Consider the following 18,554-nt stretch of genomic DNA (forward strand, 5'->3'; position numbering starts at 1 on the left):
CACCCCACCCCACCCCACCCCACCCACCTCCTTGCCAGTGTCCACCTGCCACCCTTTGTCCTGCCTCTCTTCTCTTCCAGCTTTCTTCTCCCTCCCTCACCACCTACTATCAGTCTGAAGTAGGGTTCCATCGAAACATCGCCCATTTGATACCTCTACCCCTCTGCGGACATTGGACTTTGTCGATGGAACTGATGCGCTACAATGCTGAGAACTACATTCTGCACTCAATATCTTCCCCTCTGCTCTACCTATTGTACTTGAGTTTGAGTTTGATTGTGTGTATGTAGAGTATTATCTGATCTGTTTGCATAGCATGCAAAACAAAGTTTTTCAATGTACCTCATTACACGTGGCAATCATATATTGAAACATAATGGCATGGTAAATCTGATCTTTCTGGCTAGCATCCGAAACAAAACGTTTCACTGTACCTCAATACACATGACAGGAATAAATTAAACCTAAACTTTTGTAGATGTTTTGGTGAACTGGTTTTTAACTAGTAGAATGAATGATCAGCAGTGACTTACAATTGTTGCAAGTTTTACTGTTATAGCCAGTGTTTCAGTTTGGCACAAAGGGTTAATTTGCCCTCCGCTGACTACAATAACCTCTTCTTCTCTCCTTCACTCATGCTACCAATCATCTCCTTCCTCTCACCCCTATCAAACCCTTCCTCTTTCCACTGACTCACCCAGTAGATCTCGTCACAATGAGCTGCAGTCTCCGACCAGCCTGCTCCCAATTGTAATCAAGCTGCCACAACTCACTCAGTATGATTTGTTATCAAAAATATTCAAGACAGCTGACCCTATTTTTACTACTAACTGCAGGTAAGTGTGGAGAACTTAAAATGCCTTTGTGACTACTTTTGTAAGTGTTGAATTGTACGGTGTGATTTTAACTTTCACGGTGGTATAAAGCGGACGACCCCTGTACAGCCATCGTACACAATAATGTTGTTGTCCTTCCCTCTTTGTTAGCAGTTTGATCCAATGCTGACTGTTTAGTTGAGTTGAGTTTAGTTTAGTTTAATGGGTGATGATTCAAGACGAGACCCTTCTTCAGACTGGCATGGTCAGACTGAAGAAGGGTCTCGACCCGAAATGTCATCCATTCCTTCTCTACAGGCATGCTGCCTGTCCCGCTGAGTTACTCCAGCTTTTTGTGTCTAATGTTCGGTTTAAATCTGCATCTGCAGTTCATTCTTACACATTGAGTTTAATTTAGTTCAGTACATTTCAGTTTAGTTTAGTTGAGTTGAGTTTGCGGGACACGGAGGTGCAGTGGTACAGTTGCTGCCTTACAGCGCCAGAGACCCTGGTTCGATCCTGACTATGGGTGCTGTCTGTACGGAGTTTGTACAATCTCCTTGTGACAGCGTGGGTTTTGTCCGGGTGCTCCAGTTTCCTTCCCACACTGCAACGACGTACAGGTTTGTAGGTTTAATAGGCTTCAGTAACATTGTAAATTGTTGCTAGTGTGTCGGATAGTGCCAGTTTATGGAAGTCGGTGCGGAATCGGTGGACCAAAGGGCCTGTTTCTGTGCTGTATCTCTAAACTAACCTAAAAAAAAGTTTGATTTAGTACGGTTTAGTTTATTGTCACGTGTACCGAGGTACAGTGAAAAGCTTTTTTGTTGCATGCTATACAGTCAGCAGAAAGAGAATACATGATTACAATCGAGTCGTCCACGGTATACTGATACTGGATAAAGGGAATAACGTTTAGTGCAAAATAAAGTCCAGTAAAGTCTGACTAAAGATATCTGGGAGTCTCCACTGAGGTAGATGGTAAGTCAGGACTGCTCTCTAGTTGTTGATGGGACAGTTCAGTTGCCTGATAACAGCTAGGAAGAAACTATCCTTAAATCTGGAATTAAAATATCCAAGTTAAAATATCGAGCCAGGCATCTCAGTGTCGAAGGTAATTTGGGAAGTGGAACTATTTAATGAGGTTTCAACCATTGTTGAGTGGACTATATACGTCACATATTTAAAGGATAAGCTTCAAGTTACTTGGGGTTAATGTTACCGACGGTGGTGTGTGTTGAGTGGATTTGGTGGTGGGTAGGTCAATTGTGTAAAGGTTGAACAGGGTTGGGGCTAAGACTGACCCTTGCGGGAGCCCATTCTTCTGCGTTCTCCATGCACTCTTGTTCTGACCAAGGTGAGCTCTGAACCTGCGATTGGAGAGCAGAGATTTGATGGTTTCTGATGCCCAGGCAGGGAGTGCTTTGGTGAGTTTTAGGAGGAGGCCTTTGTGCCACACAGTGTCATAGGCTGCGGTGAGATCAAGGAACACTGCCCCGGTCTTCAGTTTGTTCTCAAAGCCGTTTTCAATGCAGGTGGTTAGGGCCAGAACTTGTTCTCCTGTGCTGCGGTCCTTGCGGAAACCTGCCTGATCCACACTAAGGATCTCTTCTACTCCTGGAGATATACGTTGTAGTATAAGACGTTCTAAGATTTTGAGTGGGACGCAGAGTTGAGAGATTGAGCGGTAGCTTGCTGGTAGTTTTTCGTCTTTGCCAGGTTTTGGTATAGCAATGACTTTTGCTGTCCACCATATCTTTGGGATGGAGTTAGTCTGTATGGCCCTAGTGTAGAATTGGGTCAGCCAGGTTAGAGCTCGGGGGCCCAGGTGTTTCATGAACTCTGGAGAGATGTTATCATAACCTGCTGCCTTTCCACATTTCAGGCCATGCAGGACCTTCTCCAGTTCAGCCACCTCGAAGGGCTCAGGGTTTCTTTCCTTTCCAGATGTTCGTCGAAGTGTCCTTAGCTCTGTTGCGACAGCTCTTCTGGTGGACTTGTCTTGGGATGCTTTTGCAATATTCAGTAGGTGGGATGCAACCTGGTTGGGTGTGACAGAAGGTCGGCTTTGGGTAGGGGGTTTCTGTGCAGCTCCTAGGCGGCGGATGAGGCTCCAGCATTTTCTGCTAGAGTGGGTGAAGTTTAGCTCTGTTACTGTCTCCTCCCATTTCTTTTGCCGGGCTGAAGATAGTGATTCAATGAGATGTTCTGCTATCTCAGGGTCCCCTGATGTTTTATAGGTTTGTAGGAGGGCAACGCTTTCTCCATCCAGGCATGGGACGTAGAGGGGACGGTAGCCTCTTGGAATTGTTTTGTGGGCGGCTTTATAGATGGCGCTGCAGAAACGGTTGTATGCTTCATCTACAGCCGAGTGCTGTATAACTATGACTCTAAGTAAACCCTACTGGTGTTGGATAATTCACTAGCAGATGCTGGCTAATACTCAAAGGGATACAAAGTGCTGGAGTAACTCAGCGGGTCAGGCACCATCTCCAGAGCTTGCCTATGTCGACCTATTACCTGCCATGCCTTGTCCTGCCTCTCCCCCCTATTCCAGATTTTTTTCTCCCTCCCCCCTCCCCTACAATCAGTCTGAAGAAGGATCTTGACCCAAAATGTCAATTATCCATGTTCTCCAGAGATGACCCCTGACCTGCTGTGTCACTCCAGCACTTTGTGTTCTTTGGTGTGCTAACCAGCATCTGCAGTTCCTTGTTTCTACCCTTGAAACCATTTCTTTCTTGACTCTGCAGGAGTGTTTTGTAGAGCAAGTAGCACAAATGCAAACGTGGTGAACGCTGAACTGGGGGAACGAGCTATTTTAGTTGCTCAGGATCGATTCTCCGACACCAATCACGAAATTAAATGGATGAAAATAAACAATACTGTTGCCCGGTACAAGGACAGCCCCAAGGTGTACGGACAGTTTCAAGGAAGAGTGGAGATATCCAATGACGGCACCCTGACATTTCCCTCCGCAACCAAAACTGATGAAGGAACGTACAGCTGGGAAATATTTAATACAGATGGAATAAAAATATTTACCGGAGAGGTTACCTTGAATTTATATGGTAAGTTTCATTCTTTTCAATTTCTTTCAGGCATGATCAACAATATGCCTGGGATGTATGGCTCTATGTTTCCCAAGACCAACATCGTCGGATATGTAATTAGTAGCACAATCAGAACTATATTCTATCTGTCATCATAGAACATAGAACAGTACAGCACAGGAACCGGCCCTTCAGCCCCCGATGTTTACGCCGAACATGATGCCAAGTTCAATCTCCTCTGTCTGCATGTGATCCATACCCCTCCATTCCCTGCATATCCATGTGACTATCTAAAAGCCTCTGAAATGCAAGTCTCTGCATCAACCACCATCCCTGGCAGCGCCTTCCAGGAACCTATTACCCTCTGTGCAAAATACTTTCCCCACACATCTCCTTTAAAGTTTCCCCCTATCTCTCAAATGCTTTGCCCTCTAGTCTTTGATGTTTTAAACCAGGCTGAAAAATTGAGAAATATGTACAGGCTAAATAGGCATAAAGTGCACCATCAAATTCTACAAGTAATAAGGAAATGTAAAGTGCAAATGTAGAAACAAGGAACTGCAGATGCTGGTTTACACAAAAGTACTGGAATAACTCAGCAGGTCGGGCGGCATCTCTGGAGAACATGGATAGGTGATGTTTTAGGTTGGGACCCTTCTTCAAAGTGTGTCAATTTGATCTCCATAAAAAGAGAAAGATAGATCTTTGCTATTGAGGCACAATAACAACATTTAAAAGACATTTAGAAGGATAGTACAAGAAAGGGGTATGAGGCAGGCAATTGGGACTAACTTGAATGGGGCATGTTAGTCGGCATGGACGAGTTAGGCTAAAGGGCATTTCTCAGTGCTGTATTACTTGATGACTCTATATAATCCTTTCAAATGTTTCAGTCACGTTAGCATTTTCTGATTTTATTTTAATTCGCAGTAATCGTTTTACCTGTGTGTGGGTTGACCCATTTAGTCAACATGAGGTGTCAGTATCTGATGCACGCATCTGTGATTTCTGATAAGCCACCTATGTTTTAAATGGCCCACTTGTGGCTGGGGCCATGGAAAATGACTTGCAAAATAATTCAGACATCTTAGCTGCCAGATCTGCACAATGAAATCAAATGCCCAAGAGGAACAAGGTAATGTAGAACAGTACAGACCCAGGGTGCTGGAGTAACTCAACGGTTCAGGCAGCAACTCTGGAGAACATGGATAGGTGACGTTTTAGGTCAGGACCTTCTCAGTCTGAAGACGGGTCCCAACCCGAAATGTCACCCATGCAAGTTAGAGTCTAAAGAAGGGACCTAACCCAAAACATCACTGACACATGCACAGGATATGAACCAGAAATTCTTACTCGCTGTAACTTTTACAAGCACATTAGTTGCAACGACAGAAATAAATTAAAATATACCATCAATTACCAGTTATTCTAAGTAAAATAGACGATGACAGGGCAAAAATCAAATCATGTGAAGAATCTAGATAAAAGAATCTGTGATATCTGATCCAAATTAATTTTGGTTGATTCTGCATTAACTTCACGTTCAACGCATTGGGGTGAATAAACTTCACCCTATCACCATCTCTGTCTCTCCTTTTTGAATTGTGCAAAGTTGCAGAATGTGAATGAAACATAGATACCTCTTCCTCAATAAAAGACACCGAGTGCTGAAGTGACTTCAGGGCGGCACAATGGTGCAGCGGTCATAGAGAGAATGTGCACACTCTGTACAGACAGCACCCGTAGTCAGGTTCGAACCCAGGTCGATAAGGCAGGTCAATAAGGCAGCAACTCTACCGCTGCACCACCGTGCCGCCCCTTCATAGAAACATAGAAACATAGAAATTAGGTGCAGGAGTAGGCCATTCGGCCCTTCGAGCTTGCACCGCCATTCAATATGATCATGGCTGATCATCCAACTCAGTATCCCGTACCTGCCTTCTCTCCATACCCTCTGATCCCCTTAGCCACAAAGGCCACATCTAACTCCCTCTTAAATATAGCCAATGAACTGGCCTCGACTACCCTCTGCGGCAGAGAGTTCCAGAGATTCACCACTCTCTGTGTGAAAAAAGTTCTTCTCATCTCGGTTTTAAAGGATTTCCCCCTTATCCTTAAGCTGTGACCCCTTGTCCTGGACTTCCCCAACATCGGGAGCAATCTTCCTGCATCTAGCCTGTCCAACCCCTTAAGAATTTTGTAAGTTTCTATAAGATCCCCTCTCAATCTCCTAAATTCTAGAGAGTATAAACCAAGTCTATCCAGTCTTTCTTCATAAGTCAGACCTGACATCCCAGGAATCAGTCTGGTGAACCGTCTCTGCACTCCCTCTATGGCAATAATGTCCTTCCTCAGATTTGGAGACCAAAACTGTACGCAATACTCCAGGTGTGGTCTCACCAAGACCCTGTACAACTGCAGTAGAACCTCCCTGCTCCTATACTCAAATCCTTCACATGTGAAATTTAATGGGACAGGTGGGGAAGGCATGCATCCCTTCCCCTGACTCGCAGTCTGAAGAAGGGTCTAGACCCGAAATACCACCTATTCCTTTTCTCCAGTGATGCTGTCTGACCCCCTAAGTTACTCCAGCTTTTTGCGTCTATCTTCGGTTTAAAGCAGCATCTGCAGTTCCTTCCTGCACCTGCAGCCTTTCCCCGTTTCCTATGACCTGCAGTCTTATCGGAATAGAGTCAAGAGTTTAATTGTCATATGTAGCGATAACGGAACACCAAAATGCTCTCTTGCAGCACAGACCTGTTCCGATGAAGCCCTGCTAACATGAAATATTGGATTTGTTTCTCTCTCCGTAGATGTCATCTGACCTGCAGAATATTCCCAGACCCTTTTGATTTAATTGGTAAAGAGGGTCCCGTCATGGGGGGACAAGCAAGAGTACAAAGTGAGACCTGGTGTGGGGTGAGACCCGGTGTAGGGACCACTGGAGACTATATTGAATACTTTTGTTACTTTGTCGGCTACCTGTACATGGCGACACTTTGCATACCTTGTGTATGGCATACAAAACAAAGAGTTTCACTGGGACATGTCTCATGTGACAATAAAGTATCAATCAATCAATTAATTGATACAATTGAAAGTCAATGCTAAAATATAATTATTTTCTTCTTCCAGTGAGAGTCTCCAAGCCTGTGCTGAATGTCATCTGTAAGTCTCCAAAAGAAGTCAACATTACGTGCTTTGTAGCGAATGGAACAAAAATCCACATCACATTACACGGTGACTCGATGATCCAAACAGTCCAGGGCTCTTATTTGGAGAAGAAATTTTCTTTTAGAAAGACTGGGAATAAGAACTATTCTTGCATTGCGAAAAATGAAATCAGCGAAGCTAAGAGTGTGGAAGAGGTTAACTGTGACGGTAGGTGATACTGAGTTTGCAGAAATATTGTTATTTTTAGAAAGTGCGATAATATAGAACTAGTGTCAATGGTTGATCAATGGCTGGCGGGACTCAATGGCCGAGGGGCCTGCTTCCATGCTGTATCTCTAAACTAAATATGTAGAAACCTATACTACATAAATCTGAGAGGACACTTAGTAACTTAGAAGGTGAAGCAGCATCTCAGAAGAACATGGATAGGTGATGTGTAAGTAGGAACTGCAGATGCTGGTTTATACCGAAGATGGACACAAAATGTTGGAGTAACTCAGCGGGTCAGGCAGCATCCCTGGAGAAAAGGAACAGGCGACGTTTTGGCGTGAGACCCTTCTTCAGACTGCGAGTAAGGGGGATGGGAAACTGGAGGTATGAAAAGGTTAAGAGCAAATCAGAGCCGGCACCGATGACCATGGAAAGGTGGAGCCCACAATGATCCATTGTTGGCTGTGGAAGAGGTGATAACGAAGGGATATATGGAGGCGAGCAGTGGAACTAGCAGGATGCCTAGGGTGGGGGAGGGACAGAGTGAGAGTTAATGTAGTGGTTATTTGAAATTAGAGAAATCAACATTTATACCAATGGATTGTACGTTGCTAAAGCAAAATATGAGGTGCTGTTCCTCTAATTTGCGTGCAGCCTCCCTCTGACATCCTCCAATTTGTTCCTTATAGTTCAGTTTCGTTTAGAGATACAGCATGCAGACAGTTATCCCACTCTCGCATGCACTCCCTACAGACTAGGGACAATTAAAGAGTAAAGAGGGCCAATTAACTTACAAACCCGCACATCATTGGGATGTGGGAGGAAACCCACGCAGTCACAGGGAGAACGTGCAAACTCCGCACACAGACAGCACCCGAGGTCAGGATCGAACCTGTATCTCTGGTGCTGCGAGGCAGCAGCCCCACCCGCTGAAACAATATGTCGGCATAGTGTACTGCTGAATAGATAAAGCCATTTCACCCAAGTGTTAATAGTGATTGGAACATAGTGAATATTTTGCATGTCATTATATTGTATGTCAAAATGTATTCCATTATTTCGTATTGTGGTATTTTCTACTTGAATACTCGCTGCCAAATTCAATTTGTGGATTTTTCACGACATGATTCATATTTTCATTCATTGTTTTCACAGAAAATAAATGGTATAAGAATTACCAAATTATTATGCTGGCAGGAATAATTGCGCTGGGAATGATCATGCTTTTCCTCTTCATTTGTTTAATTATAAAATGTTGCCGATCACAAACCAAGAAACATGCTTGTAAGTAATCTGTTAGATACCAACTGTACAGGCAATAGGTAGAAAACTGGCAAAGTTAATGATATTTTTAAAAAAGGTACAACAAACCCAAAAGTTGAGCTTATTGTCATGTTTATTGTCACGTGTACTGAAGTACAGTGAAAAACTTTTGTTGCTAACCAGTCAGCGAAAGACTGTACATGATTACAATCGAGCCATCCACAGAGTACAGAAAGAGGATAAAGGGAATGTATGAAGGAACTGCAGGTGCTAGTTTAAACCAAAGATAAACAAAAAATGTTGGAGTAACTCAGCGGGACAGGCAGCATCTCTGGAGAGAAGGAATGGGTGACGTTTTGGGTCGAGACCCTTCATCAGACTGAAATCAGGGGCGAGGAAGATAAATTTTCCTTGACCTCCATTCCCTTTGCTCTGTTTTCACACCTTCACCTTCCTTATCTACCTATCTCCCTCTCCCCTGACATCAGTCTGAAGAAGGGTCTCAATCCGAAATGTCACCCATTCCATCTCTCCAATGATGCTGCCTGTCCCGTTGATTTACTCCAGCATTTTGTGTCTTTAAATGGAATGCCGTTAAGTGCACGATAAATTCCGTATATAGAAAGTCTGAGGGTCTCCAACGAGGTAGATGGGAGGTAGATGGCTCTCTAGTTGGTGATAGAATGGTTCAGTTGCCTGATAACAGCTGGGAAGAAACGGTCCCTAAATCCCTGAAACTCCCTCGCCCTGAAAGTGAAAGGTAAATGGATGTGAATGCAATGTATGTGATATAGGATTGTGACTCAATCAGTGAAGCAGGTCAGGCAGCGTCTCTGGAGAACATGGATAGGTGACGTTTTGGGTCAGGGCCCTTCTTCAGACAGCAAAATGGATGTCACTCATCACCAAAATGGATGTCACTGGCTGCTGTTGTTAAGTTCCTCACAGCATAGGCTGCAAGTTATGAGGTTCTTAAGGCTTCTCCACCAAGTACCACATGAAACTGGAATATTTGATGAGTGGCAGCACAAGTGGCGCAACGTGAGTCACTGCCTCACTGTGCCAGAGACCCAGGTTCGATCCTGACCTCGGGTGCTGTCTGTGTGTGGAGTTGTTAATGTGAGTGACTAAAGAATGGAAAAATATCGCGGAGGGAAGCTAACAGATTGGAGGCATTCCCAAAGCATGTCCAAGTCCATAGCTCCCTGATAGTGGCAACATAAGGAGATAGAGTGCTAAGGAAATCTTACCTTCATTGGTTGGGCCGTTGAACATAAGAATCAGAAGGCATACGGTATGCTTGCTTTCATCGGTTGGGGGATTGAGTATATGGTTGATGGCAAGACTCTTAACAGCATGTTGGGGTCCAAGTTCATAGCTCCTTGAAAGTGCCAACAGAATTAGATAGAGTCGTAAAGAAGGCATATGGTATGCTTGCTTTCATAGGTCGGGGCATTGAATATAAGAGTCAGGAAGTCATGATGCAGATTTATAGGACTTTTGTTAGGTCACATTGGCAGTATTGGGTGCAGTTCTGATACCTCCCATCACAGGAAGGAAATGGGGCCTTTGGAGAGGGTGCAGAGGAGGTTCACCGCAATGCTGCCTGAATTAGATGGTATTAACTATAAAGAGTGTTTGAACAAACTTGAATTATTTTATCTGTAACGCTGGAGGTTATGGTGTGGCCTGATAGAAGTATGTAAAACTATGAGAGGCATAGATAGGGTAGACAGTCAGTATATTTTACGATGGGATGGAAATATCAAAGACTAGAGTGCATAACATTAAGGTGAGAGGAGCAAAGTTAAAGAAAATGTTTGCAACATCGTTTTTTTACACAGAGAGTAGTGGGTGTCTGGAGAGTGCTGCCGAGGGTGGAGGTGGAAGCAGATACTGAATGGTGTTCAACAGGCTTTGGGATAGGCACATGGATATGCAGGGAATGGAGCGATACGGATTATGTGCAGGCAGAGGAGATTCCTTGATCTTGGCATCATGTTTGACACAGACACTGTGGGCCTGTTCCTGTGCTGTACTGTTCTATGGTAAACAACCACGTTTTAACACAGAAAGCTCCCCTTCTGCGATTCCTCCTTCCCTCCGACCACGTTTTAACCCAGACCCGTTACCGCAGTCACGTTTGTTTTCTGCAGTTCTTTCCTGTACTGGTCTATGTTCTATATATCTCATACCAAGAGCAGTGAGCAATTCCTGCTTTAAATAAATTAGTTCACCCCACTAACAAAACAACTGCTTATTTTGATCAAAACACAAAGTGCTAGAGGAACCCAGCGGGTCAGGCAGTATCTGTGGAGGGAATGGACAGGCAACATTTCCGTTCGGGACTCTTTTACTTTCTAAATCTGTCCAATGAAGTGGAAGACTTGCTCGCACTTCATTCCTGTAGATTCTTTGGGTGGTTCTGTTTTTGGCAAGTACAAAGTTGAAATACACTTTCATCCTTCAACAGAGTCTACGAGTCATACAATGCAGAAACAGGTCCTTCGGCCCATCTTGTCCATGCCGACCATCCTGGCACTAAGCTAGTCTAAGCTTTTTGCGACTAATGCAGATATATTTGTGATGCAGGAATGGAGGGATTGTTGGCGTGGTCAAGTTGGGCCAAATGACCTGTTTCTGTGCTGTATGACTGACTCTCTGTGACTCTAGTCTCATTTACCCACGTTTGGCCCATATCCCTCTAACCCTTCCTATCCATGTATCTGTACAAGTGTCTATTCAAGGTTGTTATAGTACCTATAGTACTATCTCTGCTGGCAACTCATTCCATACACCCACCACACTCTGAGTGGAAAAGTTGTCTCTAAAGTTCCTATTAAATATTTCCCTTCTCATCTTTAGTTCTTGATTCCCTTACTCTGGATAAGTCTATACCCCTCATGATTTTATACACCTCTATAAGATCAGTCTACTGTGCTGCAAGAAATCAACCTTGCCTTATAGCTCAGGCCCTCAGCTATTCAGTAACTTTAGTTTTAGGCACGGAAACAGGCATTTCAGCCCACTATCGTATTTGCTTCCACCACCACCCCTGGCATCGCGTTCTATGCATTCACCACCCTCTGTGTGAATAACGCCCCGCACATTTCCTTTAAACATTGGCCCATCTCCCCTTAAAGATATGCCTTCAAATAGTTATACACACACAGCACAATTTAAACCAAGATATTTCAACCACCGCATTATAAAATATTTAAACAAGAATGCAAGCTTTGATACAATGTGTTTTTATATTGCATCGTATGTTGGTGTATTGTGATGAAATAGACATGACTCAACTGGCCTAGAAAGTGGATTTTCTAAATGCCCTTAGAACAAAAAAAGGGGAACAGTACAGTACAGGAACAGGCCCTTCGGCCCACAATATCTGTGCTGAACATGATGCCAAGACCAACTCTATCTGCCTGAACATAATTCATATCCCTCCATTCCTGCATACCCCAAATACTTCTTAAAGGCCACTATCATATCTGCCTTGACCACCACTCCTAGCAGCACGTTCAAGGCACTCACCACCCTCTGTGTAAAAAACTTGCCCTGCAAAACTCCTTTAGAGATTTGGCCCCGTCACCATAAATCTACGCCCTCTAGTATTTGATTTTTCCATCATGGGGAAACAGGTTCTGACTGTCTACCCTATCTGTGCCTCTCATAAGTTTATGTGTTTCTATCAGGTCTGCCATCACCTCTGGCATGCCAGCGAAAACTATCCAAGTCTATCCAACCTCTCCCTGGTAGCCAATACCCCCTAATCCAGGAGTTGGTTTGAGTTGCCGTGTCTAGCCTAGTTTCTCAGCTGCTAAAGATATTTTTTCATAGCTGTGAAGTTAATGACGTTATTTCTTCATCCAGCGAAGCCGTACCCATACCGAGGTGAACTGACAGAAGAAAGGGAATTGGATTACGTGAATCAATCAAAGCCGCCAAGGTCCAATCTTCGAGAGACCCACACCGAATACAGCAGTCCACATCCGCAGCCAAAGCCTCGTAAAAGCACGGAAAGGGGAGAGAGAATGCGCGAAGGAGAGAGAGCGTGCAGTGAAGAAAGGAAGCAGGGAGGCAGGAACCGGCCGAGGGAAGGCGGGGTGCGGACTGGTGGCACAACACCAAGAGTGAATACCTACGGGGGAAAGACACCACAGCGAGGAGACGGACCACCAAAAACAGTAGCTAAAGAACCTAGGGGAAGAAGAGGGCCTGTGCCCATCCCTCCTGAGTGAGCCATCGATCTTCTCCACAAAAATTGCTTCCAAACATTTAGGGCGCAGCAGTAGAGCTGCTGCCTTACAGCGCCAGAGGCCCGGGTTTGATCCTGACTGTGGGTGCTGTCTGTACGGAGTTTGCACATTCTCCATGTGACCGTGTGGGATTTCTCCGGGTGCTCTGGTTTCCTCCCACATCCCAAAGACGTACAAGTTTGTAGGTTAATTGGCCATCTCTAATGCCCCTGTCCCACTTAGGAAACCTGAACGGAAACCTCTGGAGACTTTGCGCCCCACCCAAGGTTTCCGTGCGGTTCCCGGAGGTTGCAGGTGGTTGCCGGAGGTTGCAGGTAGTTGAAGCAGGTAGGGAGACTGACAAAAACCTCTGGGAACCTCCGGGAACCGCACGGAAACCTTGGGTGGAGCGCAAAGTCTCCAGAGGTTACTGTTCAGGTTTCCTAAGTGGGACAGGGGCATAAATTGTCCCTAATGTGTAGGATAGAACTAGGGTACGGGGCGATCGTTCGTCAGTGCAGACGCAGTGGGCTGAATGGCCTGTTTCCACATTGTATCTCAAATCTAAAAATATATATTTTACATTGCAAATATGTATAAAGGGAATAATGTCTCCTCGAGCTGTCTCTGGGCTTACTTGCTGTAGCGATTTCTGTAGACCACAAATTAAGTTTGTACATCAACTTAAATTTACGAGCTATTATTTAAACCATACTTTTGCAACAGTTTTTCACATGATAAGACTTTTTACAAAGTGTACGCATGTATAAATGGTAAAGGGTTTTGCACTTGTTAAAGTTTTTTTGTAGCAGAGATTGTTAACTATGACTTGAGTGTTTGTTCTTGAGTTTATTTTTGTATATAGTTTTTACTCAGAACTAAAGCAGATTAAAATATTTTAAACTAAGCCACAAAATGGCTGGAGATGTTTTGAGAAAGGTCTCTCGAGGCTGGAAAAGCACCTCATATATCTCCTGGGCCCGCTTACAGCCCAGCGGTAAGAACGTTGAATTCTCAAAATTTAAGAATTAAAATTGGAGCAAATCTAGTATTGTCCATTTTTATTTCCTACAAACATTCCCCCCTCCACACCCCCTCATTCTCCACCCTAGTCGTTTAACCAGTTCCACAGTTCGCGACATGTAACCCTTGAGATCACGCCTTCCCGAACCAACAATTGGCCAGAGGCCTTCTGCCAAATTTTTATCATTTGGTATTTTATCATAGATTTTTCCCTCCCGGAGCACATGTTTGATATTTCTACAGGATCTACAGTTGCATCTCAGCCTACTCAAAAGTTGCCAATCCCAGCTGTAACTTGAACCTTTTATAGTGACAGGTGCCATTTGTTGTGGGGCTGACATGTTCATTGGCAGCTGTGACACCCCGTGCTATTCTGGCTGCCTCCCAGCCCTCTTCTCTCTGAAAATGCTGCAAACTGCAACTAGGTTTGCAGATGACGGTAAAGTAGGTGGTGTCGTAGACAGTGAAGATGGTTATCAAAAATTACAGCAGGATCTTGATCAGCTGGGCAAGTGGGCTGAGGAAAGGCTAATGGAGTTTAACGCAGAGAAGTGTGAGGTGTTGCATTTTGGGAAGTCAAACCAAGGAAGGACATCCACAGTGAATGGCAGGGAGTGTTGGAGAGCAGAGGGGTCTAGGAATGCAGGTACACCTTGAAAATGGTGTCACAGGTAGATTGGGTGATCAAGTAGGCTTTTGGTACATTGGGCTTCTTCAGTGAGGGTACTGAGTATAGAAGTTGGGACAAGACATTGGTGAGGCTGCATTTGGAGCATTGTGTTCAGTTCTGGACATCCTGTTATAGGCAGGATGTCGTTAAGCTGGAAAGGGAGCAGAGACGATTTACGAGGATGTGGCCAACACTTTAGGGCCTGAGCTATCGGGAAAGGTTGGGCAGGCTAGGACCTTATACCCTGGAGCACAGGAGGCTGTTTGGTGATCTTATAGAGGTGTATAAAATCATGACGGTAAATGATAGGGTGAATGCACAGTCTTTTACCCAGGGTGGGGGAATCAAGAACTAGAGGACATGGGTTTAAGGTGAGAGGGGAAAGATTTAATAAGAGCCAGAGGGGCAACATTTTCACTCAGAGGATGGTGGGTACATGGAACGAGCTGCCATAGGAGTTGTCGATGCAGGTACTAAAACAGCATTAAAAAGAGACTTGGACAGGTACTGCACATGGATAGGAAGGGTTTGGAGGGCTGGTTGGCATGAACAGTGGGCCGAAGGGCTTGTTTCTGCACTATATCTCTTGTCTGAAGTCTAAATTCACTGATTCAATGAACTACTGATATGTAGCAGCAGTCATTGGCAAAACATAACTAAGTAATTAAGACGGCAAATGTATTTCTCTAACCTGTTTTCTACCAACATTAACAGTGCAATTCCAACCTCCACAAGATTTGAGGATCGTTTTGGTTCTTCTTGGTGTAATCTCGCCATATTGTCCCATAGTGCCTGTTATCTTTAGGATTTTAACTTCATTTACAACATTCTCTTCAACAACAATATCCACCAACATCGCAACAGAAAAGATTGCAGATGCTGGAAGCTTGAGGCTTGGACTCTATGCCTTGGAGCGCAGGAGGATGAGGGGTGATCTTACAGAGGTGTACAAAATCATGAGAGGAATAAATGGGGACAGTGCCGGATTTACCTATAGGCTTGGCAGGCTGAAGCCTAGGGCCTCAAAATATAGGGGGCCTCCGGCCGAGGTGTATAATATTTTTGACACTGTCATAGGCCTTTCTTATATATAACCATATAACCATATAACAATTACAGCACGGAAACAGGCCATCTCGGCCCTACAAGTCCGTGCCGAAAAACTTTTTTTCCCCTTAGTCCCACCTGCCTGCACTCATACCATAACCCTCCATTCCCTTCTCATCCATATGCCTATCTAATTTATTTTTAAATTATACCAATGAACCTGCCTCCACCACTTCCACTGGAAGCTCATTCCACACCGCTACCACTCTGAGTAAAGAAGTTCCCCCTCATATTACCCCTAAACTTATGTCCCTTAATTCTGAAGTCATGTCCTCTTGTTTGAAGCTTCCCTATTCTCAAAGGGAAAAGCTTGTCCACATCAACTCTGTCTATCCCTCTCATCATTTTAAAGACCTCTATCAAGTCCCCCCTTAACCTTCTGCGCTCCAGAGAATAAAGACCTAACTTATTCAACCTATCTCTGTAACTTAGTTGTTGAAACCCAGGCAACATTCTAGTAAATCTCCTCTGACTCTCTCTATATGTTGTCACAATGCACTGTAATCTCTAAACAACCCTTCAATAATTTTCCTTGCCCTCCATTTCAGAATAATATTGTGTTAAGCCGATAACTCGACACTAGCACTGGAAATAAATACATTTTTAAAAAGCCCAGCTTTCCAGTCCCTTATCTCATTGGCCATGCTCGGCTGCACATCGGTGTCTATCTGGTGGTCCGGCAAACTTTCACACATGCTCCAGTAAGCAACGATGGAGGGTGCAGGGAACATCTTTGGATACTTGCAGGCTTCAAAAGTCAAAACTCAGGGGTAAGTAGGAAAGTGCAAAGATATTTGAACTAGGAAGTTGGCAAGGAGCATTGCTAGGGGTAGAGCTGATAATTGTTGCTATAAACCTACTGTATAGTGCTGTGGCCGCCACTGTCATGTTAGTAATAAAACTAAGCTTATTTGTAACATCTTTGTTTACGATAGAAAAAAAGCATACTCATTTTTTAAACGGTTTTTGGAAGCAGATTTGATTCAGATTTTGCAATATAATCGTCAATAAGGAACAATTCTTTAAGAAGAATTCTCCCTCTAATCGTGGGGGTCGGGGATTTGGAGGGGCCTCACTAGTGGAATAGCCTAGGGTCTCTCTTCAACTAAATCCGGCACTGGCACAGAGTCTCTTGCCCAGAGTAGGGGAATCAAGAACCAGAGGACATAGGTTTAAGGTGAGGGGGGAAAGATTTAATAGGAACCTGAGGGGCAACTTTTTTACACAAAGGGTGGTAGGTATAAGGAACAAGCTGCCAGAGGAGATAGTTGAGGCAGGTACTTTAACAATGTTTAAAAAACATTTGGACAGGTACATGGATAGGAAAAATGTTGTGGGAAATGGGCCAATTGCAGGCAGGTGGAACTGGTGCAGGTGGGGCATGTTTGGTTGAAGAGCCTGTTTCCACGCTGTATGACTCCATGACTCTATGACTCGATCTAGACCCGCAGATTGCCAATCATGTTCGGCGGTCCGGCACTCTCCTGGTTGCCATTTTACTTCCACCTCCTCCCCCCAAATTAGTCTGAAGAAGCGTCCCAACCCAAAACGTCACCTACCCATGTTCTCCAGAGATGCTGCCTGACCCTCTGAGTTACTCTAGCGCTTTGTGGCCTTTTGTGTATTAACCTGTATCTGGAGTTCTTTGAAGATAGACACAAAATGCTGGAGTAACTCAGCGGGACAGGCAGCATCTCTGGAGAGAAGGAACTGGTGACGTTTTGGTTTGAGACCCTTCTTCAGACTGATAATGGGTGGGGGGGGGAGAAAACAGTCTGAAGAATTGTCTCGACCCAAAACTTTACCCATTCCTTCTCTCCAGAGATACTGCTTGTGGACATTTTGTGTCTATCTTCAGTGTACACCAGCATCTGCAGTTCCTTCCTACACATTTCATCCGCAGTTTGTTGCTTTGACTATCTAGAATTGTTCTACATGGCAAACTCTGAGCTGTGCCTCTTAATCAGTCCAACCACCTTAACTATGACGTCCCTTGCCCACATTTTGCTGCACAAAAAGATGAAAAGGAAATATCAGTTTACCACAATGGAAACATAGGCGCCAAGACATCCGCACATAGCTGAACCAGCCTCTATCTGTTCGTGCCTCTCTAACAGTGTTAACCACATGCCTCATAGTCACACGTTCTCTTTGCAAGCAGACACTAAGAAATATACTTTGACAGCTGTTTTTTTTACGGGGTATTGTTCCTCACTTGCATGCTTGCAAACTACTCATTTCTATTATATTTAAAAAACAGAACAGGGTGTCAGAACTTTTGGTTTGCAAAATGGATAAAGTGCATTAAAAACTTCTGTGTTCCGGTGTAGCTTAGAGATACAGCGTGGAAACAGACCCTTCGGCCCAGCGAATCTGTGCCGATCACCCGTTCACACCAGTTCTATGTTATTCTACTTTCTCACCCACTCCGTACACACGGCAGGCAATTTTACAGAGGGCCAAATTAACCTACAAACCCGCATTTCTTTGAGATTTGGGAGGAAACTGGAGATCGCGAGATCACAGGGAGAATGTACAAATTCCGCGCAGACAGCAGCCGAGGTCAGGATCGAACCTGCGTCTCTGGTGCTGTGAGGCAGCAGCACTACTGCTGCAGCATTAGGTTGCCAAATTTGCATCTGACATCTTTTTGGGTATAAAACCATCAGGCCAGATAAAATCTGCATCATTCAGCTCAAAATCCTTTGCCATATGGGTGGCGCAGTGGTAAATAGAATTGAAAGGAGAACAAGGACTGGAGATGACCAGTAAATGTGGGCTTCATCAGGTCATTGACCATAGATAAGCTATTCTTCGAAAAATAAGTGGAAGTGCAAGGGCTAGATCTCCAAGGAGTCTCGGGAGGTGCCAATGTGCTCCCACGCAGTAATGCCCCTGGGCCACTTAGGAAACCTGAACGGAAACCTCTGGAGACTTTGCGCCCCACCCAAGGTTTCCGTGCGGTTCCCGGAGGTTTTTGTCAGTCTCCCTACCTGCT

The 18,554-nt window shown here is 44.5% G+C and overlaps 2 protein-coding genes across 2 annotated transcripts in view; one reads left to right on the forward strand and one right to left on the reverse strand.

Moving 5' to 3' along the window:
- Positions 1 to 18,554, reverse strand: part of LOC129702747 (carcinoembryonic antigen-related cell adhesion molecule 7-like) — a 134,651-nt gene that overhangs the window by 53,401 nt on the left and 62,696 nt on the right. The gene's annotated exons all lie outside the window — the stretch shown is intronic.
- LOC129702745 (T-cell surface antigen CD2-like) lies at positions 312 to 13,793 on the forward strand. Its single transcript, XM_055644686.1, has 5 exons — positions 312 to 836; positions 3,569 to 3,886; positions 7,004 to 7,249; positions 8,408 to 8,536; positions 12,392 to 13,793. The coding sequence occupies exons 1-5, from the start codon at positions 779 to 781 to the stop codon at positions 12,757 to 12,759; spliced, it is 1,119 nt and encodes a 372-aa protein (XP_055500661.1). The 5' UTR covers positions 312 to 778; the 3' UTR covers positions 12,760 to 13,793.

This window comes from Leucoraja erinacea, chromosome 13, assembly GCF_028641065.1.
Source record: "Leucoraja erinacea ecotype New England chromosome 13, Leri_hhj_1, whole genome shotgun sequence".
Lineage (NCBI taxonomy): Eukaryota > Metazoa > Chordata > Chondrichthyes > Rajiformes > Rajidae > Leucoraja > Leucoraja erinaceus.